The 23,873-nt window shown below is 43.3% G+C and overlaps 1 protein-coding gene across 8 annotated transcripts in view; it reads left to right on the plus strand.

Annotated features, from left to right (window-relative positions):
• Nucleotides 1-21,102: 21,102 nt before the first annotated feature.
• RAPGEF6 (Rap guanine nucleotide exchange factor 6) overlaps nt 21,103-23,873 on the plus strand; it is a gene marked incomplete at its 3' end in the record, with an annotated part of 139,346 nt that continues 136,575 nt past the window's right edge. For 2 of the 8 annotated variants that reach the window (XM_083487940.1, XM_083487945.1), the window contains exon 1: nt 21,110-23,080. In XM_083487940.1, the coding sequence (XP_083344066.1) occupies nt 23,012-23,080 (69 nt within the window). In that variant the 5' untranslated portion in view covers nt 21,110-23,011. Of the gene's footprint in view, nt 23,081-23,873 lie in introns of all 8 variants that reach the window. The other 6 variants (XM_083487942.1, XM_083487946.1, XM_083487943.1 and 3 more) reach the window with 4 other exon arrangements.

Raw genomic sequence — 23,873 nt, forward strand, 5'->3', positions numbered from 1 at the left:
CATTATTAAAGTATTTGCTTTATGAATGCAAAACAGCACAGGTTAATCTTGCTCTGCCGAATGGAGATTCTCCACTTCAAAGCATTTCTCCCACAGTTCATTGTCCATCATGCTTGGAAGAGAAAGCTGAAGAAGTGGAGAGACTTTGAAAAATTAGAGGCTTTAAATAATCAGTGGTTTAAAAAATTATTTTAAAAAATTCCTTGTTTTTACATGCTGATAGGTAGTAGAGAATGAAGCACAAACTCTAGCTGAGAAGATTTGAGGTGGGTAGGATGATATCTATTGCTTTAAAATTGTTTTCTTTTGAATATCTCAAATTTATATTTGAATATTTCAAAATTATGAGGGAGACCTATATATATATGATATATTCTACCTTGCTTTCTTAATGGAAACAGTGTCACCACAGTCCAGGAAATTAGCCAGCTGAGCAGCTGTCTCCTGTTGGACATGTACAGTACTCCTTTCACTATGCATATTTCCCACTATTTTTTGTGGAAATAGCAATAGTTTCCCCAATATTCTACAACAGTTCCTTATCCCCACCCAACTGGGAAATGCTTACCCGGTGACATACTGTTGATTGCTATTGAGAAGGCTTCTACTGAAAGAGAAGTACTAACAACTCACTAGTTCCTTGGATGGGAAAAGTAATCTGAAATCAATTGTGCACAGTGTTGCCCTGAAATCTTGTCCCTAACCCCTGGCCTATCCGGCAGCAAGTCAGTACTGGGTATATCAAGTCCAATGTTTAAAGTCCAGGGGTCAGTCCATGTAAGCAAAGTCTAAAGTCCAGGAAGTACAGTCCAGGGTCAGTCCAAGCAAGCCAAGTCTGAAACCCTGCAGTCAGAATACAGTCCAGAGTCAAACGGAAATCACAGTCCCATAGAGGTCCAGGAACATCCAATCCAAAGTCCATCGACATGGGCAGTTGAGCAGACACAGTACCTCAGCCATGCTGCCTTTTTGTACTTTGCATGCTGATTGTAGCATCTGGGCTTGATGAGGCAAGTGAGCCTCACCTGTTCTCAGCCTACTCCAGCTAAGGAATCACATGCCTCCCCTCAGAGCTAGGGAGCTGGGCTGTGGGCCTTGCCTGCCTCATTCTACTGGAGTGTCCTGCCTGCTGCTCCCTACAGGTCAAAGCCTGCTGTGTTTGCAAAGACAGGGGCCCTTCTGGCCCTGGAGATGGGTCCTGCTCCTCTGGTTCCTGTGCCCTGACCCCCATCACCCAGTGAGTATTCAGACGCCTCTGAAAAGTACAGTGGTACCTCAGGTTACATACGCTTCAGGTTACAGACTCCACTAACCCAGAAATAGTACCTCGGGTTAAGAACTTTGCTTCAGGATGAGAACAGAAATTGTGCTCCAGCGGCAGCAGAAGGCCCCATTAGCTAAAGTGGTGCTTCAGGTTAAGAACAGTTTCAGGTTAGAACGGAGCTCCGGAACGAATTAAGTACTTAACCTGAGGTACCACTGTACTGTGCATTAGGCCAGCATGAGCTTATTGAAGAGAAAGGCCGTAGCTCAGTGGCAGAGCCACCTGCTTTGTACACAAAAGGTCCCAGGTTCAAATCTCAGTATCTCCAGGTAGGTCTGGAAAAAAATATCTGAAACTCTGTAACAGAGCCATTACCATTACCGAGCAAGGTGGACCAGTTTTATAAGGGAGCTTCCTTCTATGTCAATCTATACTCCCATTAGGAGGATTCTCGGCCCTGCTCAAATGCTAAATCGGTTTTCTGAACTGGATTAACAAGTAAAACTGCTTCTTTAACTTTAGCTAAATAGAGTCGGGAGCAAATGATCACAGTAAGTTCTTCTGGACACTGAAGGGAAGTGCTTGGCTAATCGCTCCTGTGGCGCCTCTTTGGGGGTATGTGGCAAGAGTTTGTCTTGCTAGGAGGCCATTTAGCAAATGATTTTATGGCAGCAGCAGAAAAGCACATGTGTCTCTCATCAGCCCTTCCCTCAGCACCTCTGCAGGGATACAACTTTTTTATTTTATTTTCCCCTCCCTGGCCCCAAAGCCTTCTTTCTGAATGCTGAATGAGATACCCATAGGTATCATTATTATAATTTCTACTTCTGGTCATTCAGAACACATCCAGCTCAATGTTACCTGCTGCAGATTAACATGAGTTTGCCTGGTAATCTGCAAGCCCAGGTACCATTTAACATGGGAAAGCCTGACCACTTGCTGTGGCCCCTAAACTTTACACTCGTTAGACGATGTGGCAGGGGGGGGGGGAATGGCACAGCACACTTTCATTAATAGAAATGACCAGGCAGAACCATGGCAGAAAAACTATCAACTTGGAATTCTGTAATTGGCCATAGTCACCAAATGCGCATATCATGCATCACCAGATTTGAAAGACCCATTAAACTGACATTTATATATTATGAGGCACCCTGCTTGAATTGAGTTTTCCCTTATAAATCAGTCACTAACGCTAGTGCATTTACAATGTTTCTGAATTGTAGTTCTCCAGTCTGGAGTGCCCTTGTACATTTTTATTTTTATTTTTGCAAAGGTCTCAGCATTAAATAATGTGCAAGGTAAATTTCTGATTATGAGACAGCATGAAACTATATTAATTAAGCTTGCAGGTTGCCCTAGAATAGTGTACAGATTGTTCAAGTCTTATTTACTATCAGGTAATAAAGGGACCCCTGACCATTAGGTCCAGTCGTGACCGACTCTGGGGTTGCGGCGCTCATCTCGCTTTATTGGCCAAGGGAGCCGGCATACAGCTTCTGGGTCATGTGGCCAGCATGACTAAGCCGCTTCTGGTGAACCAGAGCAGCGCATGGAAACGCCATTTACCTTCCCGCTGGACCGGTACCTATTTATCTACTTGCACTTTGATGTGCTTTCGAACTGCTAGGTTGGCAGGAGCAGGGACCGAGCAACAGGAGCTCACTCCGTCGCAGGGATTCGAACCGCTGACCTTCTGATCGGCAAGTCCTAGGCTCTGTGGTTTAACCCACAGCACCACCCATGTCCCTTGCGCCACCCGCGTCCCTTATCAGGTAATAGGTTTACCTTAAATTTAATATACACAGTTCTTAGAGCCCTGGTGCCTGTTCTCCCAAGGGAATCCACAAACAGGTGCATTTACATAGGTGGGCAGCATAAGCTAACCTTAAGATGAGCATTTATTTTAGTGCATGCCCCTATGTTGACACACCTGCAATTGTTTCAGAACCATTTGCTTGCTTTTCATTAGGCTAAAGGAAGCAATGATGGCTGGTGCCATTAGTTTGGACAGCTCCATCCCTGTAGAATTAACCTTGCTCCCCTTTGCTACAGGGAGTGACTTACTGCTTTTATGCAAAGGGAATGGTAATAAATGCATTTTAAAAGTCTCTCCCCCCCCCCCCATTTTCCAACAGAAGGATAGGCAATATGCAGCTTAGGGATTTGCATAGGTATTGAATGACAAACTGTGTGCAAAGCTTGTGACAGAGAGCTGGAACTTCCTTCCGTACTAGATCTTCTCACACTGATAGGGGTGCAGAACACGTGTGAAGTAGAACACATTAGGAAAATGTAGCTTTCCGGGAGTGTGATCAAAAGGGGAACCGATATTGTTTTGTGGGTAGGGAAGGGCTGCTGTGTAAGACCTGGATATAAGAGCATCAGAGCTCAGAACAGTCATTAAAGATCCTGACAACTAGAAATTGTATGGCTAGAGGCATTTTCCTTCATTGGTGGTAGCTCATTTGCTTTGCATAAAGAATGTCCCAGGTTCAAACCCCAGCCTCCTCAGATAGAGCTGGGAGAGAACCCTATCTTTTTTATTATTTATTTAAACATATTTTTATTAAAGATCTCTTGGTTTACAAAAGTATGTGCAATGTCTCTTTTTTCAAGTTACATTTTCTGCAGATCAGTTTCGTTTGTTGAGACATTAGTGTTACATTAGGAAGAAGAGGGGGGGAAGAGGTGGAGGGGGCCATGGTGAGTAGGGGTGGGGTCGGGTGGCAATGTTTCTATTTTACTTAATCTATGTGTGGGGTTTTGTGTCAGTGTCGCTTGTGCAGGTTCACTTTGCTTTTCGCTTGTGTTCCTTTGGTGGTGTGAAAGGTTGGGGTTGTTCTAGGGTGTGGTTGTGATTGGTTGTGGTGAATTTTGTTTTCCTGTGTGAGTGGGGTGGATGGGTGTTTTTGAATCAGCTTAGCCATATCGATTCGTATGCTGTTGGTGAATTCTTGTCGTCTTGTTGGGCTGTGTATGTGATAAAGGGGAGCCATACCGGGGTGAAGGCGTCTTTTTCTATTTGTCCCTGTGTCAGTTTCAGTTTATTGGTTAATTTTCTAGTAGGGCTGTTTCCCATACTATTTGGTACCATTGGTCCATGCTTACTCCTGACAGGCCTGGGAGAGAACCCTATCTGAGATCCTGGAGAGCTGCTGCCAGTCGGTATAGACCAGGGGTAGGCAACCTAAGGCCCAGGGCCCGGATGTGGCCCAATCGCCTTCTCAGTCCGGCCCACGGACGGTCTGGGAATCAGCGTGTTTTTACATGAGTAGAATGTGTGCTTTTATTTAAAATGCATCTCTGGGTTATTTGTGGGGCATAGGAATTCATATTTCTTTCCAAAATATAGTCCGGCCCCCCCACAAGGTCTGAGGGACAGTGGACTGGCCCATGGCTGAAAAAGGTTGCTGACCCCTGGTGTAGACAGTAGATGGACCAAAGTTCTGTCTCAGAAATAAATAAAAAAAGATTCCAGTGTTCCGAATGACCCAAACCATCTCTCGATGTGTGGTTCTGTGATGCCACATTTTTTGAAATCTATCAACTCTCTTAATAAGCATAAAATTTTAGGAAAGGTCAGTTAGGGTAGGATAGAAAGGGATTCTTTGCATATATAAAGGGGTTTTGTATTTCAGTTGTTTAAAAATGCTGCCACAGCAGCAGCAAGATAACTCCCCTGCACTTCCACCTGCCTCCACCCCCCCAGCTGCTTGATCACTTCTTTTGGGTTGGGCTGATATGCATGACATCAAATAGTATCCCTTTCAAATAGATGACAGAAAACATTATGGCTTGTTGCCACTTTTTAAATGTGATCTCTCATTATCTGATGGCAGCCTTGCAATCCCTAAAAAAACGTAATGCAAGAAATTCAAGATTCATAGCAAAACCCAAACTAGAATAAACAGTGGTCAGGAGCAGATCCAAGCCCCAAAGGTTCTCAAAGAAGGAAGATGAAAGATAATTCTGCTTGTGTCTGAAAAAGGTTGGGCAGGATAAAGCAATACTCAAAAGATGTGCTCTATGTCTATACGATGCAGTTTCATACTTTATATTTATAAGCCTGATTATTACAAAATATGGTGGAGTGAACTGTGCTTCCTTCTTCCACATCCAGTTAAACAAAAAACCCTCTTGTGACTGTTCTTCGTACTTCCTTTAATACCCCCACTTCCCTAGAATGGTCACTTCTGTTTAATTCTCTTTGTTACAGTAACAATAAGCAGAAATTAATTGTAACCACCAGGGGTCAGAATTTGCATCTATGGTGAGCAATGGTGTTCTTAGCCAATCCAGGACTCGCTTGGTTATGCAATGTGATTTGTTTCCTCAATCTGAAGCCAGCTTTGTGCATGAGCAGACAGAATGACTGGCAAGCCTTTTGGTCTTTTTCTGAGCTCCGGAAACCATAGTAAATAAGGAACTTTAGATAACCACAGTCATATTTGTCCATTCTTCTCCTGCTCCCCGGTTTAAATTCATGTGGCCTGAGGCGGCTTGGCTGTTTGCAATGTGTTCCACGTTTCTGTTCTTTTAAAACTTTAGCTCCTCTTTCGCCGCCTAGGGCAATAGCTGAGCAAACTGCTAAGCTGTGCACTCCCATAAAAATGAAGTTTGCTACTTGGAAACATTTTAAGAACATAATACACTTAAGAGATCCAGCTGGATCAGGCCAAAGGCCTATCTAGTCCAGCATCCTGTTCTCACAGTGGCCAACCAGAAGCCTGTGGAAAGCCTGCAAGCTGCACATCAACACAACAGCACTCTGTGATTCCCAACTGGTATTAAGAGACAGCACACAGACATCGTGATCAGTCTTATTTAGACTTATAGCCTTATTTGCCATGAATATGCATTACTGTCAGCACTCAAATGGCATAAAACACAATAAAACTATAATAAGAAAACTTAAAGGCATTTACAAGCGGATAACCAGCAAATAATGGAAGTTTCCAAGCACAATTCAAAGTGTTGGTGCTGACCTTTAAAGCCCTAAACAGCCTCGGCCCAGGAGGGTCTTTACCCCCATCATCCAGCCCGGATACTCAGGTCCAGCTCCAAGGTCCTTCTGGCAGTTTTGCCACTGTGGGAAGTGAAGTTACAGGGAACCAGGCAGAGGACCTTCTTAGTAGGCCTCTGAAGTAGAGCTTCATGGCCGAGTGAGATTTGAACCCTGGTCTCTCAGGTCCTAGTCCAACACTCTAACCACAACACCATACCAATTCCAGCGGAACTCTGCATACATTTAGATCTGAAGCACTATAAAAGCTTGCTCCCATTTCTTTTTCAGTACTGCAGTCTTCTAGCTGGAACACCTCAATTTAAGCTGTTTTAGTTTAGACTAACTAGTTATTTCAGTTGACAGGGTGGATGCAGATAAAGGTAAAGGTAAAGGGACCCCTGATCATTAGGTCCAGTCATGACCAACTCTGGGGTTGCGGCGCTCATCTCGCTTTATTGGCCGAGGGTGCCGGCACACAGCTTCCGGGTCATGTGGCCAGCATGACTAAGCCACTTCTGGTGAACCAGAGCAGCACACGGAAACGCCGTTTACCTTCCCGCCAGAGCGGTACCTATTTATCTACTTGCACTTTGACATGTTTTTGAACTGCTAGGTTGGCAGGAGCAGGGACCGAGCAACGGGAGCTCACCCCGTCACGGGGATTCGACCTGCCAACCTTCTAATTGGCAAGTCCTAGGTTCTGTGGTTTAACCCACAGACATTGGTTAATGTGTCCTTTTCTATGTCAGAAAATGCTTCACGCTTGCGACAGAGAATCTGGCTTGTGGGCACTGATCATTTCTCAAACCTTGTCATCTCTTAAACTGAGTTCAGTTTGCACTATGTGTGTGTCAACAATACGAAGAACAATATGAAGAGCCTGATTTCATATTGGTATATAATTTATTTACAAATAACCCGGGGTTCCAGAGCATTGTAATTCTCGCTGCAATACTGTTGGACACAGTTCAGGATTGAGGTTTTTTGTTTTTAACTGTTGTTATCATCATCACTATTATTATTTAGCAGAGGAAAGGCTTGAGTGTGTCATAAGAACCCCTCATCTACTAGTACTACCCATTTATTTTAATGGAGGGAGCACATCTCTGCAAGCATTATTTGCACAATGGATGGAACAGATCTGTGCTCACGTTACTTTGCACATGTGGGTTTTTATCTGTACTGAAGTTAAAGGGGTACCCTGGGTACATTAAAAGGCATATACCATCCCAATTCATCTGCACCACGTGTGAGTAAAAGTAGGCTAGCTGAATGATGGCCTAATATGAACATGGGTACTGTATGCTGGGGCTGAATTGTGCCTGTCATCCAATTGGGAAAGAGGGGCTGCATTCATCTCCCCATGAACAGATGATCTCTGCTCCTCACAAACAGATGCTTGGCTATTGGCCATGGCTATGTACATGAAGACTGGGATCTTGGTGCCTGCTGTTGATATGACCAATTTATGTAAAAATAGCACCAAATGTTTTGTTTGCGGAGATTGCGTTCCCTTTCACAGCAATGCATCCAGCAACGTATAAGCAAAATCTCTATTCTCTCGAAGTCACACTCGCCCATAGAGAAACAACAATATCCTTGACAGAACATGAGACCCACTGAACCTTACAAAATTAACTAGCACATCTTGAAGCAGCAGGCTTATTAACAGCAGCTGAAGCTGGAAATCTTGCACAAGGCCAATCACTTGCAGATGAGCACAGCAGAGAAATAAATGCTCCTCTTCTGCATAGATTAAACATCTGACAGATGAATTTTTCAGGGACATGTTCAGAGGGAGCATGATAATTGCAGCTGTATAGCTTATGCAGCAATAATTAATGGCTGCGCTCCCTTCATTTCAATGTTCCATTTTTCTAAAATAGTGCAAATGGTTCAAACAAAGGTCTTAATCTTTGTCGTTTCAAATGGCATCGCTCCGAAAGTTAGTATTCTATAGAAAGTCAATGGACTGGAGGCAAGCTATATTTTCGACATGGAATAAAAATGTGTTAATTGCTCCTGAAATTAGAGGTTAGTGAAGAGGAAGAACGTTTTTCTCATTTGCACAAATCTGATACTGCTTTGTAGGTCCCAAATATTTAAGACTTAACTGATCTGTTGCAAAGTGGAGTTGCTTTCCAATGATTGCTCTTTCTCTGTACTGTGTGAAGCACCAGCTCAATTGGCATAACATGTTATGAAAAGGTTAGTATTTATGAAGCAGGACTTTGTGTAACTTAATTCTTTTAAGATCCCCGTGTGTATTTAGGGTGAGGCAACGGGGAATAATAATTTGCAGTAGGTAACCATCCCAAAATGATCGTAATGAACATTGGACCACAAGGTCTAACTACCTTTGTGGCTTCACACCATCCTATGAAGTACACAATCTTATTTTATTCCCAGAAGTTAGCATTTTTTCTTCACATTTTTGCTGTGATGCTTAACCATGTTCTTGGCAGCAAACATTACAGTAGTACCTTGGGTTAAGTACTTAATTCATTCCAGAGGTCCGTTCTTAACCTGAAACTGTTCTTACCCTCAAGACCACTTTAGCTAATGGGGCTTCCTGCTGCTGCCGCACTACCGCCAAGCGATTTCTGTTCTCATCCTGAAGCAAAGTTCTTAACCTGAAGCACTATTTCTGGGTTAGCGGAGTCTGTAACCTGAAGTGTATGTAACCTGAAGCATATGTAACCTGAGGTACCACTGTAATTTCATTGCTTTGCAAGGAGCTATGGGTGAGCTTAAGACGGCATGGGGAATTTTTTTCAGCCCGATTGTCACATTCTCTTATTGCGGCCAAATTTCCAGTGGTGGGTGTGGCCAATGCAAAGCAGATGGGCTGGACTTAGCACTGGATGGGGCAGCCCTCGAGGCAACTTTTCGTTTTTATTGGGGGGCGGGATAGGTATGGCCCTGTGTCACCTCTGCTCTCATCCTCGTAAGAAGCTTGAGTTGTTCGCATTCCAAACTCTGAATAGCCCCAAAAAAGTGTTCTAGAATGTAGTTTAATAAAAATAAAAGTTACATATCACAGCCAATCTCCAGAATTATCTTACATTTCTTTAAGTGGGAAGCTTTGTTTGTACAATAAACTATGTAAGCTACTTGAGATGAAGTGTGGCAAGGGGGAGAGAGAACTGAACGGAAACAGAATCAGGAGCAACTAGAGTTTTGCCTAGAGCACAATTTTTTATTATTAGAATGAGTAACTTTTGAAAATATATGTAGCCTTTATATGGCTCTGGTCTGTCTGGGTGGAGCACAGAACAATGCCTTTGATAGCTTGCATCAGAATATGACTCATTCGGTCATATGATCTGCTTCCTATTTTTCTTTCTTTCTGCATGCACTTCCAGTGCTCTGCTCTATCTGTGGAAATGACTACATCGACTCCTCTCGTGATATTTTATATATGGCATGCACATAAAGGGCTGCTTCCTTTGGTCTAGGAGGACCTACACGGCAGGCTGAATTGGCTTATTAGCACTGTGCATAAAATCTGATTCCTATGTCTTTTTACATTGGAATGGGCTCAGCTGAACTCAGTAGGAGTTAGGATGCATATTTCTAGGAGTAGTTCCCATTGCAGCTGAAATACCAATTTAAGTGCTGTCCTGCACCTTTTCCTTCTGCTTGCCTTTCTGTGTGTTTTTTTGAATGCAGAAGGTCCCAACTTCAATTGCAAGCATCTCCAAGTAGGACTGGGAGAGACATTTGCCTGGAAACCTGTTAGCCATATATTTAAATATGATCCTAATGCTGGTCTATGCATCAGAATTGGCACTTGACTTCGCTGTCTATAAATGGTATTTTATTTAAGATGTGTTTGTGTGTGTGTGTGTGTTTTTTTAAAGAGATTGTGTCAAAAAATTGGTGAATATTGATATCCACAGAATGGATGTTGACCATTGTGTAATTGCTTGTCAACAGACACCAGTATATTTACAAAATATGTGAGGAATACATGTGAGCATAAATGCTCACATTTTGGACATTTACTGTAATATTCATCCACACATAGGTGAGTGTGGTATGTGTATGCCTGTGTCCCCTTGTAAGTGTGCAGTACACAATTTGTTTTTTCATATACGATATTTATTGAAAATTTTTGAATTTACAGAGAAAAAACAAAGCAGAGAAAGAAAAAAGAAAAAAACAAAGAAAAAACAAACTACATCAAACAATACAAATTCAAAAAACAAAAATACACCGCAAACAAACAAAAATAAATCCATCATTCTCAAATCCTCAACTCTCATTACCTTCTTTCTTTGACCTCCTCCTCCTCCCTTTTTTTGTATCCTAGTTAATAATTATCGCAGCAAATCCTTTCCATATTTCATAGTATTCTGTCATTACATTACCTTAATCTATTTTCATCTTATCTTATAGAAAACCTTAAAATCTTAAAGCTTAAATCTTATTTTTACCGACTTCTCACAACCATAATATTCTTACCTAATTCTTTAAACATTTTTGCTAGAGCCAAGTAATTTTGTTCCAACATTTTTCTAACATTCATCAATTTTTATAAAACAATCCTAGTAATAAAAAGAGAAATAAGACAATCCAATCTTCATCCAGCGTCCCTTCCTCCTGGTCCCGGGTTTTGTCAGTCCTTTTTATCCCATCGATCTAGCGCGTTAACCTGGCAACCTTATATCCGAGGCCCTTAAATCTCTTCCATGTCCCTTCCGCAGCTCTTCTTCATATTCTCCTTTCACTCATGGGAACTCCAGCTTGGTGATGTTTTTGACCCTTTTCAACAAATCAGCCCCTTTTCCATAGTCCAGACTCAACTCCATGTGGTATTTAAGAAGATGTTTCAGAATCCCTCCAAAATTGAGAGCCCCCACAGCTCCAAACATCTCATGGCCCATTGCCAGACTTGGAAAGTCCAAATATCCCTGCATAGGGGAGTATATCCAACCCCCCATTTCCAAACCAATCCAAACTTTATCTTTCCAAATCTGGGTTTTTCCAAGTTCATTTGTCAAGTCCAAAGGCTCCTGTTCCTGCAAGACCGCAGCTCCCTCCATCTCTGGCACCCAAGATTCAGCAACATCCTCTTCTCTCATCTGCTCTGTCAGAACACACTCCTGATCTAATTCCTGGGTGGGCTCCACATAGTTTCCCACTACCTGTTCAAAAATTCTGGCCGCATTAGTCATCAAATCGATCTTCTCACTTAACTGTTCCAGTAGGGCACTTGTTTTACAGAGAGCACACAACAAAGCCTCTGAATACATTGTCCTACAAGGTCACAAGTCTATTCCCACGATTGTAATCTGAGACAGCTGCAAGCTCCCTGGAATTAGTTACAGTTTCACAGTCTCCCTCTAGGGGGAGAACTTCTATTTGTTCTTGCAACAAAGTATCCTTTTTGAGATATTTTGTCAATATTTGTTCCTTTAAAGTGCGAAAGGAAACAGTGGAATCACTATGTTTCTCTTCCTTTAACTATCTGTCAAAAACGTTTGTCTCTGGTCAATGAGCTTCAAACGTCAGTCCTGACACCCCGCTCCAGGATCAGGACGGTGGAAAGTTACTTTACTTTAAACTCACTTCTGCAGGTTTAAACAGTCCAAAAAAGATCCCCCTTCTTCTCCTGCTGCCGGAGGGGGGTTCAGCAATTTTAAATGATGAAAGCCAATCCTTTAGAAGCGATTTTCTGAGCTCTAGTTTACGTTGTCTTTGCTTTATTCTGTCTACAAAGAAATGGAAGGCTGACTTCCTGTTTAGCCCTTCCCGTTTCAGTACCAAATTCAAGTAAATTTTTAAGTCCAATTCCTTAAAGTCCGATTGTTCAAAGTTTAAGTACTCATGGGTGCTTATTTTAGAAGCCAAATTGTCCCAGGAAAAAGGCAGCGCTCTCCGGCAACGGCTGTGCGGCTTCGCTCCACAGAAATAGCAGTTGACTCACAGCACCGCGCCACTTCCCCCTCTTCACTTCGGAGCCCGTTAGTGGGTTCCTTTGCGAGTTGGGGGGGCGCTAAGGGTGCCCGCCAAGTCCCATGGTCACAGGCTTCATCCGCCTGTGATTTTTAGCAGGGTCCCCGCTTCGCCGTAGCGGAAAAGACCCGTTTCACGCAGAGCTAGTCCCTCCAGTTCAGAGGGAGCCCGCCATTGCCGATGGCACCACCCCGGAAGTCCTGCAGTACACAATTTGAAGGAAGTTTGTGCTGGGTATATTGTGAAGGGCAGTCTCTGAGATCTGATTTGTTGCTTCACATCTACCACATGTTGCATTTAAAGCATTCAAGTGTACAACTTTAATCCTGGGAACTGAAGTTCTCCCCTCGCAGAGGTGTAATTCACAGTGCCTTTATCAAACTGCAACTCCCAGGAATTTTTTGGAGAAGCAATGTGTGTTGGCGGTGCTTTAAAGCTATGGTGTGGATCTGTCCCAGCATCTGGAGGATTATAGCACAAGCCAGAAGAGCAGTCAGCTGTATGTGTATTTTTAGAACTGAAAATAATAAGATTTTATGTACATGCTGAACAGTAATTTGTTTTGTCATGCTACGGCTATCATGTGATTATCCGGTACGTTTCAGCACCTCGGGACTGGAACTCAGTCTCACAAAAACAGGAATCTTTGAAAACTCCCTGGGGTTGATATTTTAATAGTCTGACTGTTTCTTTTCTGATGCTTGTGCAGGGTAAAATAACTCTCCAGTAAATTGCGTTATTTCTGCAACAGCTCTAGGAAATGAAATACATAGGCACAGGGATTGCCATATAGAATAATGAGGCTGGGTGAAAGCAAAGGGAAGGAAAAACCTAACCAAACCTGGAAATCACTAACAATCCTAGGAGGGGTTCGGTTCATAGCTGCCAACTTTTCCCTTTTCTTGCGAGGAATCCTATTCAGAATAAGGGGAAATGTTGACAGCTGTGGTTCGGTTGGGTCCTGATGGAAGTACGAAGGGGCCCAGCATCAAAAATGACAGCTACCTGCAACTGATTGTAATCAGTGGAAGATGCAAATGTTAAGAACTTCATCACCAGTGTTTAACTCTCCACCCACCCCACCAAGTTAGAACCTGCTTTTGCAAATATTACACATGGAATTGAGGTCCATTACTTAGATGACCGCATTATCCAGCATGTCTATGAAGTTTAGTGACATGTTTCTGTGTCTGCAGGTAAACTGATGCTGATGCTAAATAGAGCTGTAAGAAAGTGCAACATACAAAGGTGACATGAAACACACATGCCCATTACAATATAATGTGTGCAGTACCTACCAGGATGCAGCCTGTGATCCTCGTGCACAGATCGGCTTTTGTTTGATCATCGTATCTGAGGTCTTGTTTTCTTTGTAATATAAGCGGGATGCAAATAGGACTGACAAGAGTAGAACAGGGAATTATTACCCTGCGTGTTATGAAAAATGCCCGGTTCCTTCCACTCTTCAGTCTAATTTAAAAACAATTTAGGCTGCATTCCCAACCCTCTTACTTGGGATTAAGCCCCTTTGAATTAAACAGGACTTACTTCTGAGTGGACATGGTTAGGATTGCGCCATTAGACAGATTTCTGTTTCTAAAGTAGAAGTAGGACTGATGTTTGTTCACAAATAAAAACAGTAAGAGGTGACGGCACGTTTAAATCGCACAATGTATTAATTTTGTAGCATATTTATGGCCAAAACAAAGGCATTCATTCAGTTAGCAACTCTGCAAATAGTTTTTAAAAAGCAAATTGCAGAAACAGGGAGCTTGATCTGGATCCAAAAGAAGCCAAAATGCAACAAGCAACAGGTGTGAGGCCTCCAATTTGGATTGTGACTCAGCAGAGAACAAAAGGCTAAAGACCCCTGTACGCACCATGCCAGGATTCCAGTCTGGATCAGACTCTGCATGCCTGCAATTTACATTTTTTTAAACGCCGTTCAAAATTTTTTTCATTGTATCTTGACACAGGAGGGGAGAGAAAGTAGCAGGTAAATGGTATCATGTCCAAAATGGTGTTACCTTAAGGTTACCAGATTTTTTTTCAATGTCTCCAGGGACACTTTTCAACTTCCTACTAAATAGATGGATTTTGTCAGGGGACTGAATTGCAAATCCGGGGACTGTCCCCGGGAAACGGGGACGTCTGGTAACCTTATGTTACCTAGAGTTTGGCCATTATTAACACAGAGCAGGGAGGAAATGGACAATGGTATGAGGGATGTCTTTTGATGCCCCTTCATGGCTGAGTGGGCCCTAGTCTGCTTTTTGGTCCTAAGGGACCCCAAAGCAGTGTACGGAAACGGCGTTTCCGTGCGCTGCTCTGGTTCGCCAGAAGCGGCTTAGTCATGCTGGCCACATGACCCGGAAGATGTATGCCGGCTCCCTCAGCCAATAAAGCGAGATGAGCGCCGCAACCCCAGAGTCGGTCACAACTGGACCTAATGGTCAGGGGTCCCTTTACCTTTTTAGGAGGAAGGAGAAAGCTTACTGAAACCAGATCAGCCAAACCAGAACCAGGTTAGATGGGGGAAGGGATGTAGCTTCACTTCCAAAAGGTCCCAAGTTCAATCTGGCATCTCCATGTAAGAAAGACTGTACCAGTGTTGAAAATACTGAGCTGGATGGACCAATGGTTTTAGACAGCTTTCTATATGTTCCTATTGGAAAAGTGGGTGTTCTGCTGACTTGAATGGCTACTCAGCTTCATATGATGATGGATGACAGGCATTTGACCATATGCCTGCTCTCAAAATGTCAAGAGAAAGGCAGCTGGAGCTTTGCAATGTTGCAGAGGAAACCCAAACCGTTAGCTTGAAAGATCAAAACAGATGCAGGATGTCTTTCATAATGAGGAATGCTTGCAAGACATAGTTAAGAATATGACATATCTTTCCATACCATTGATTGTAGAACAATGCAAGGAGAAGGAAGGAGGCCATCTGCAAGGCAACAATGGGATGCCTGCTCATAGAATGAAATGAGGAGAGGAATACATGAGGTCCAGTGCTATGATATGCTTACCATAACTGCAAATCTAGCCCTGGAAAGAAGGAGACATGCATAAACAGGGCTGTGCTATCTTACAACTGAATGCCTAGAATTTGTCTTGGGTGAGCAATTTAGTATACACAGGATCACAGCATACATTTATGGAGAGAAGTTTCTAGCCCTCAGGATTGTGAAGACTGACTTGAAACTAAAGCATGCTAGTAACACTTGGCAAATTCTCAGAAGTGGGAGGAAAGGAAAGAGGGAAGGAAGTGGTTGTGGGGGCCGCATAGCTCTTTCCATTTTCCCCAAATTAGCAAAAGCAAAGCATACTATATAAAATAAGCGAATGTGCTGATTTATAATTAATTAACACAGGCTCCAGAATCTAGCATTTCTTTATCAGGTATTTTTGTTAAGCCGGGGTATTTAGAGGCCTGCATTAGAAGCCTGAGTTTTGTGTCCAATCCAGTGGCATAGCGTGGGTTGTTAGCACCCGGGGCAAGGCAAGTAATTTGTGCCCCCTAACCCGTGGATTTGTGCCCCCTAACCCTAACCCCCAGATGTTGCGCCCGGTGCGGCCGGGCCCCCCTGCACCCCCCACGCTACGCCACTGGTCCAATCCACCCAGCCATTCCTCCTTCTGCAGAAGTGCTTCTATGGTCTCCATTATGAAATGGAGCTTCCTTGCTGAACTTTTTCTACATTCATCGGCATTTGCCATCCTGTCACTTGACAAGGTCGTGTAGAAGAGGGAAGCCTTGTCAGTTTTACTGACACCCGACCATCCTTTCCCCGCTCTGACAATGGTTAAAGATCAGCAACTTTTAATGCATCTGTGATATTGAGATGACTCTTCCTTTTTCCCTTTTTTCTTTTCGTTTCACCAAAAAAACAAAACAAAAACCCCCTTAACCATTTCATTGGAGACTGAAGAGTAAAAATATGAAGGAAATGGTGGTGGAATGCAGGAAGGAAGGTTGCACGCTCTTAAACTGTCAGCAACCACATCATGATGGGATTGCATCCAATAATAGTTGCAGGGTATTATTGGCCAGCATCCAAAGTAACCAGGTGTGAGATTTACTCTCCAAACTGGAAGGTGTTTGGTGAAGCGGGAAAAGTGCAAGTTGCTAATGATAGTCATATATGTTAATGTGGGTGGGGGAAGATTCCCAAATGATAAATTTTATGTGCTTGGAATTGCACATGCAGTTTTGAATTTAGTTAGGTCCCAGCTTCTGGGTGTGGCTTTTTACAGCTTGAAGTGTTCCTACACAGCACCCACTTGCTCACGTGCTTGTGGTTACTTGTCCAGTTGGGGCTATGCATGTTAAAGCCTGCTTTTGCAAATACATACTGCAGACTGGATTGAGGCGTATATGTTTTCAGTGTCTCCACCTGTCCACGAACCAGTTTGCCTTGCAGATACATCATAAACTACTTTGAATTGCAAATAGCTGGGCAGAAGTCGTGAAAACAATAGACACCTTTTGCCAGAAAAAAAAATTAGTTCATTCGTTCTTTAAGTAAGTAGCTTGCAATTTGCAGCTCCCATTTACTTCAATGTAAATGCAGCCTTTTACATGTTTAACCCTCACTGTAGTTACCGAATGGTCAAACCTTAGGAGCCAGCACTTCAGAGACAATTCAGAATGGATGACAGAGAACAGCACCATTTCAAAAGTAAAATATACTATCTGAATTGTCCTGTATTATTGTTTCAGAGTTAGAGTTACAGAGTTTAGGTCTGATGGTTTTTGGGTTTTTTTTTTACAGGCAGTAGCGAATAGAAATGATCTGCTGATATTCTGAATAGTGGACACTTGGCAAAAAGAAAGGAAAAAAGTTATTTCTAGGTAACTCTGCATATAGTAACTGGGAGAAAAACACATTGAAATTCAGTGGCGCTTCCTTCTTAATTGACATGTATAGATTTCACAGAAAATGATTTATTTCCATTTATAAAAATGCACTGCACAGTTATAATTTTAGTCAGAGAACCAAATATTATTTGTTACTATTATGGAACTAAAATAGTTGGAACATGCGTTCCTGGGGCTCCTTCAACATTCTTAGTCTCATTGCCATCTCTGTCAAGTTCTGGTTGATATGATAGTGATCAAATGTTTTGTGGAAATCTGTGCTTACAGCTTACAGTACTTCCTGACATGTCCAAATTGGCAAAATGTCTGGGAAAACCCAGATGTATGGTTGTATGGTTTCAAAAATAAAATAACAATTCAACGTCTTGGGTGTGTTTCCTTAAAAATGCTCAGGAATGTTACTTTTTGAAATATGGCAACTGCAACAGTGTGACTATGTGCAGTGCATTGTGCAGGCATTTCATACAAGATTCATGCCTATATTTAGGATTTTCACCCTACATTTTCCTAGTAATGTCATGTGAAATGCTAATGGGAGTTTGCTTCTATTCAGGACTGTAGCCTTCTTGTCATGTTTCAGGTTGCCCTAGTTGTTGCTCTTGTTGTGATTACTTTCTTAAATGATGAATCACATTTCATACGGTGTAGCACTGTTTTGCCATTCATGACCTTTCTGTCCATTAACAGTTGGTGAACATTCCAGAGTTGTCAATGGAACGCCACATCAGACCACCCAACAAAAACAAAGGGGGAAAGAGTTGAATCAGCTGCTGTCTGTAAATAGATTTGTAACAAAAGGAATGTTTAGTAATACAGGGATGATACTCTTTCACCACCTTTTCATTCATCACTAAGAAATTTTGGCACTCCAACTTTGAAAGTGCAGCAAATTGATTTTACAAATAGTTATTCCAGTCATTGTCCAGACTTTCAGGGTTCTGTTCCAACTCTTATTTCTCCCAGAATTTCTGCCATTCACATAATTGTGCTCTAGGAAGAAGATAAGATAGGTAAGAAAATAAGGAAGATAGGTAAGAAAAAATTGCTTTTGGTTACACAACTGATAGCAGTTTCTGACTTGTACAGCTGGGTTACATATCCAGCTTTCTAGATTTTAGAGTTAAATCCCACAATTAAAAGTCATAAATTTCCATCATGTCACTCTCTTCCCAACTCAGTGTCAATTTGAAAGAAAGAAAAAACGTTTTATGTATCGTGCATTAGCAATTGGTCACTGAAAATAGTTGTATGAAATACGATGCCATGTTCTGGATCTTCATGTTTATGTGTATAAAAGACCTATAGCTCACTTGTATTAAGGAAAACACATGTATAAGCTTATAGGCTACAATCCTATACCCTGTTCACACTTACCCGGGCTTAAGGCCCATCAAACTCAATATGACATACTTCTGAGTAGGCATTGCATTGTTATTCCTCAGAAATATTAGAGGGCATGACTGAAAGAGGCTTTTGTTGCTAGAACCCATACTACAGAGCTGCTGCTAATGAGGCTGGTGTTAGAAAGATGGACCACTGACAAATATATGCATCAGAAAGTATCAGTAAAAATATTTTACTGTCACTTATTTTTCTGTGATTGCAGAGCCCTCTCCATACATAGAGGCCATAGTTTATGCTATACTAGCTAGGGTCAGATCTGTGTTCTACCTATATCCTAAACAGCCCCCCCCCTTTAACAATGGCCCTGTCAGGGTGATTCAGAGGAAATATGCAGGAAGCAGAGGCATTAAGGAGTGATTCATTTACCTCCTGTTATTCACTCCCACATTCCAGTATTTTGTGAATTGTAGACACCCTGCTTATGAGGATGAGCAGTTTGTAAGTGTATTGGCTAGACAATAATGCACCTTACATAAGCCTGGCAAATGTGTGTATGTGTGTACATCTGTGTGTTTTAATCTAAGTATAATACAGTGGTACCTCAGGTTACAGATGCTTCAGGTTACAAACACTTCAGGTTACAGACTCCGCTAAGCCAGAAATAGTACCTGGGGTTAAGAACTTTGCTTCAGGATGAGAGCAGAAATCGCACGACGGCGGTGCAGTGGCAGTGGGAGGCCCCATTAGCTAAAGTGGTACCTCAGGTTAAGAATAGTTTCAGGTTAAGAACGGACCTCCAGAACGAATTAAGTTCTTAACCTGAGGTACACTGTATACTTATTCAAAAATATGTTTTACAAGTTAAGTGTCCTTAATATACAGTGGTATTTTGCTTTTCAAACATAATCCGTTCTGGAAGACAGTTCGAGTTCTGAAACGTTCAAAAACTGAAAACTCAATAGCTGACAGCTGGGCCTCAGGATCTTGCACTCAGCAGATGCCGCGTGGCATGTTTGACTTCTGAGGCGTGTTTGAAAACCGAAGCATTTACTTCCAGGTTTACAGCATTCAAAAACTGAAATGTTTGTCAATGAAGATATACAACAACCGAGGTACCATTGTATTACAGAGGATGCTTACTTTTCAATCTGTAAGAAATTATTCTGGTATGGTGTTCCTTAATTCCAGAATAAGCAAGTAGCACTCATATTTCTTTTTATCAAGCAATCTTTCCCAAATGTCTTTTCTTTGCTTGGAACTACTTGTATAATGATATAACCTCTTAAAACTCAGGAACTGAACTAATGTTCCTCAGCCGTGCTAACAACCTATTTTTAGGAGCCTGGTCAATCTATTACCAGACTTCAAAAATACACTCCACACTGGTGAGTTGGCCAGTGTGGGCTGCTGATCATGATGCTACCATGTTCCATACGTGCAGGGCTCTTTTTCAGTCGGAACTCAGTTTCAGCATGTCTCAGGTGGGTGGGTGCCATTGCCATTATAAGAGAACATAGACAGACTACAACGATAGTTTGACAACCAGATTTCGTCATTACTTTTAGCACCAATAGTTGCTCTGTAAATGCTTTCTGCTTCACAAGAAGAATAAGCTTTAAAATATCCTTGCCTTCTTGCCTTGTTGGAGATGGGCAAACAGGGTGGTGGAGGCTGCGGCTGAGAGTAGTTTATGACAACAAACTTTCATTGTAGTCCGCTGTTCATATTTCCACAACACTGTCATGCTATTATTCGAACATTTCAGAGGTTGAGGAGTAAGTTTATCACTGTTCACATCTCCACATCCCAGCGATGCCATTGTTCCTATGCTACGTTTTTGGGGTAGGGATGGTGCTGAAAAAAGGCTACTTACAAGAACCCTGCAATGTGCCCCCACATTTTGATAGTGGTTTGCAACAACTCTGCCGCACAGCCACTGTTAATAGCCCCATATTGCTGCTGTTGTTAGCATCCATCTGTTTCGGGGGTGGGGGGAATGGAGGAGTGTGCCTTCAGGAGTGGTTGGAGAGTTACAGTCAGTGCTTTTTTCTGGGGGGGACACAGGGGTACGCATACCCCTAAACATTTTGTGAATCTTTGTACTTTTGTCCATTTATTTATTTTCTCCAATTTGAACTATACAATGGTGCATTTCTTGAGTCAAAATGAGAGTATCCCTAATTTTTTTTTTATAGAAAAAAAGCACTGGTTACAGTGCCTACTGTCGCTGTAGAGACCAATCTGTCTCCAGGCACTGCAATAATCTTTAAGGGATTCCCGTATTGCAGACAGGAGGACTAAGGGAGCAAGGTAGTGGCTTACAGCAACCCTGCTAGATAGCCTTAAGCAGGCATGGCTAAACTTGGCCCTCCAGCTGTTTTGGGACTACAGTTCCCATCATCCCTGACCACTGATCCTGTTAGCTAGGGATGATGGGAGTTGTAGTCCCAAAACAGCTGGCGGGCCAAGTTTGGCCACGCCTGCCTTAGGGGGTATCTCCATATTGCACTTTGAGGTGGGTGTTTTGTATTATGACGATATGCATTTTTTAAAAAAATACAACAACAATAATAATGGTATTTCAAGTGCACTAAATTCAGCCAACGGTGTTGCTATGAATGAGTTATCAACGCTCCGCAGCAAGAGTTATCCTGGTTAACTGTCACCGCCACCGCTCCCTCAGTCAAAAGCTGCGGTCAACCAAGTGCAGGCGCGGCTGTGCTCCGCTCGCTTCCACGCAGACATATTACGCGGCTACCACATTCTAAATGGAACCGGAAGCCAGGGTGTGTGTGTTTAACGTCCCAACTCTATGGTGTTACTCTAGCCTTTCAGTTTCTATGATTCTCCATTCCACGAAGGAGCAATGGTTGTGGGCGGGGTCTAGATCATGCCCCGCCTTTCCCACCAGCCCATTCTGGAGTCGAAAGTCTTATACTCCTATTCCTCCTCCCTCCGCTAATTGATACTCCGTGTAAGGCGCCCGCCTTCGCGGCTTCTGAAAAACTCCCTGGCTCGGGTGCGTTTTTTGTGGCGAGTGTGAGAAGGGATGCCTTTATCCCCAATTTTTATTTCGGCGAATGACGGTGGGTTATCTCTCATTTTGTTTATCTAGAAGGAGAAGCAGCGGAGGAAGTTTTGAGTCGCCGGTTGAACTTGTGCGCCTCAACCCCCGCCCGCGCAAAGGATGAGTAGTGTGTGAGAGGACGAGAACCGCGAAGCCAGCCACGTCCCTGCGAGCGAGCGAGTGAGCGAGAGGCAGCGGGCGGGCCGAAGAAAGTCCGGAGACTTTGGCCGGTAACTTCTAACCCAGCAAGTATCCCGCCCGCTCCCGAGCCGAAGGAGGAGGAGGAGAACGAGGGAAAGGACGAGCGGACTCCCTCCGCCTGTGGAGGATGAAGCAGCCGCCGCCTGCGCCGCGCGCCCGTCGGGCAGCCGCGGGAGAAGCCTGGAGGAGCCCCGGGCGGGCACCGCGCCGCTGAGGGGAGGAAGGGAGCGAACGGGGACCCAGCCCGGGACCCCCCGGCCGGACGACGTGCCTGCTCGCCCCACGGAGAGCGGTTTGTGTCGCTTCAACGCCCTCAACGGACACTTTCTCTGCCCCCCCCCCCGTTGCCCTGCTGACACGGGAGTTCCTTGCTCCGCGTGACAGAATTTCACACACACACGGGTCAGTCAGCCAGCGTCTCTCCTCCCCACATCTTTTTTTCTTCTCTCTCTCACTCCCCCCCCCCCATTTCATTCTCCGCCCCAAATTAGCAAGTCGCAGCGAAGCTTCCGTTTCTACGAGCGGAGTCCCAGCCACAACCCCTTTCCCTCTCCTCCCATTCCTTCTCCTAAAATTTCACCATCGGATTTAACACCCCCCTTCATCCCCGCCCTCCATATTTCTGGAATCCGTTGGCTCGCCTTCCCCGCTCCGTCCCTCCCTCTTCCCCATGGCTGAGCCACCCCCTCCCCACCCAACACCTGGATTCGGCCATGCCTCCCCCCCCCCCACTGACCCTCTCGCCAGGTTTCCCGAGCCCTCCATGTGCTTAATCTGACCCTCCCCCCCCCCCCCACGGCGGCTCTCCCTTGGCGCGGATTCTGGAGGAGAATTTGGCCACCCGACTTCCAAACATTTTTTCCTTCCAGAAACCACAAACACTCCCCTCTTTCTCTTTTCCAAAACATTTTCCTCCTTTGAACCTTGTGGCGTTATGAGGTCTTTTCTTGGATCCCGCTCCCAAGATCCCTGCTGGAAGAGAAGTGGCTACTGTTTTCATTCCTTGATCGTGCTGTAAAAAGTTTCTAAACCTTGGAAGGAGATGAAACTCTGGATGTTTTCTTCCCTGCTGGACCTCTCTGGGGATGCGGAATATGTATTGGAGGTGCTGAGATCTTCGTGAAACCTTTCAGTTCCTCAGATTTGCCCGTTGTCTGGAATTACTTAAAAAAAACCACCACAACCTCTTCAAGACCATTATTGTTGTAACAAGGGGGTTTGGCTGGACTTGGGGGGGGGGAAACCTTTTGTGAACTAGGGCAACTGGATAACAAGAGTAATAGGATGACATCTCTTGTGGATCCCAGGATTAAACAAGCACTGCGGAAAAAGCCATCAGAAAGAACTCAAGAGGTATGTTATTCTGTAAACTTTTCACTTGGTTTCTTTATGCCTAAATGTTGGAGCTGCTTCACATAAGCACTCTTTTGCTTCCATCTAGGACTGCTCACGGAATTTGGGATTGTATCATCACACGTGACAAAGCACGCATGTTTGTTTTGCAGTGTGGGATACACTGGTAGAAATGCCTATTGGTTGTTCTTTCATGATTGTGACATAAGTATGGGTGAAATACATGTCTATATGTACATTCCTAAGAAGTGACAAACAACATATTTCTTCCAGAGGAATACAGTTCATGTAGGAAATAGTTTTGTGTGAAATCATTCCTTATACACACAAATGCAGTGACACACTTTGGGTAATTTTGTAAGAGTTGTAGAAAGGAGAGTTGAATACCCTCCTTTTCACTTTAAAGTCCTTCTGTAGCCTTTTGTGAACTTTAAAAAGCTACAGTGCTTAAGACCATAATTTCTTAGTCTCAGAAACACAGTAACTTAGGCTGCATGTTGTTGTGTCTCAGTAAAAGTTGAATGATACCTATTTTTCAAACATAGTTCTTCAAGATTAAAATGGGTATCTAGACACCTAGTTTAAAATACTTTTTGTATCCCCATATAAATTGTTCACAAAGCATGTGTGTAGAAATTTGCAAATCTAATGTGTAGTTGTACGCATGTCTGCTCAGAAGTGTCCCATTGAGTTTAATGGGACTTATTCCTAGGGTAGTGGATATTGGGTTGCAGTGTAGTTATGCTTAAGCACTGATGTGGTAATTAAAACTCTTAATCTGTAGCCAGTAATA

Source organism: Podarcis liolepis (genome assembly GCF_965112155.1).
Source record: "Podarcis liolepis genome assembly, chromosome: 2".
NCBI classification, from domain to species: Eukaryota; Metazoa; Chordata; class Lepidosauria; order Squamata; family Lacertidae; genus Podarcis; species Podarcis liolepis.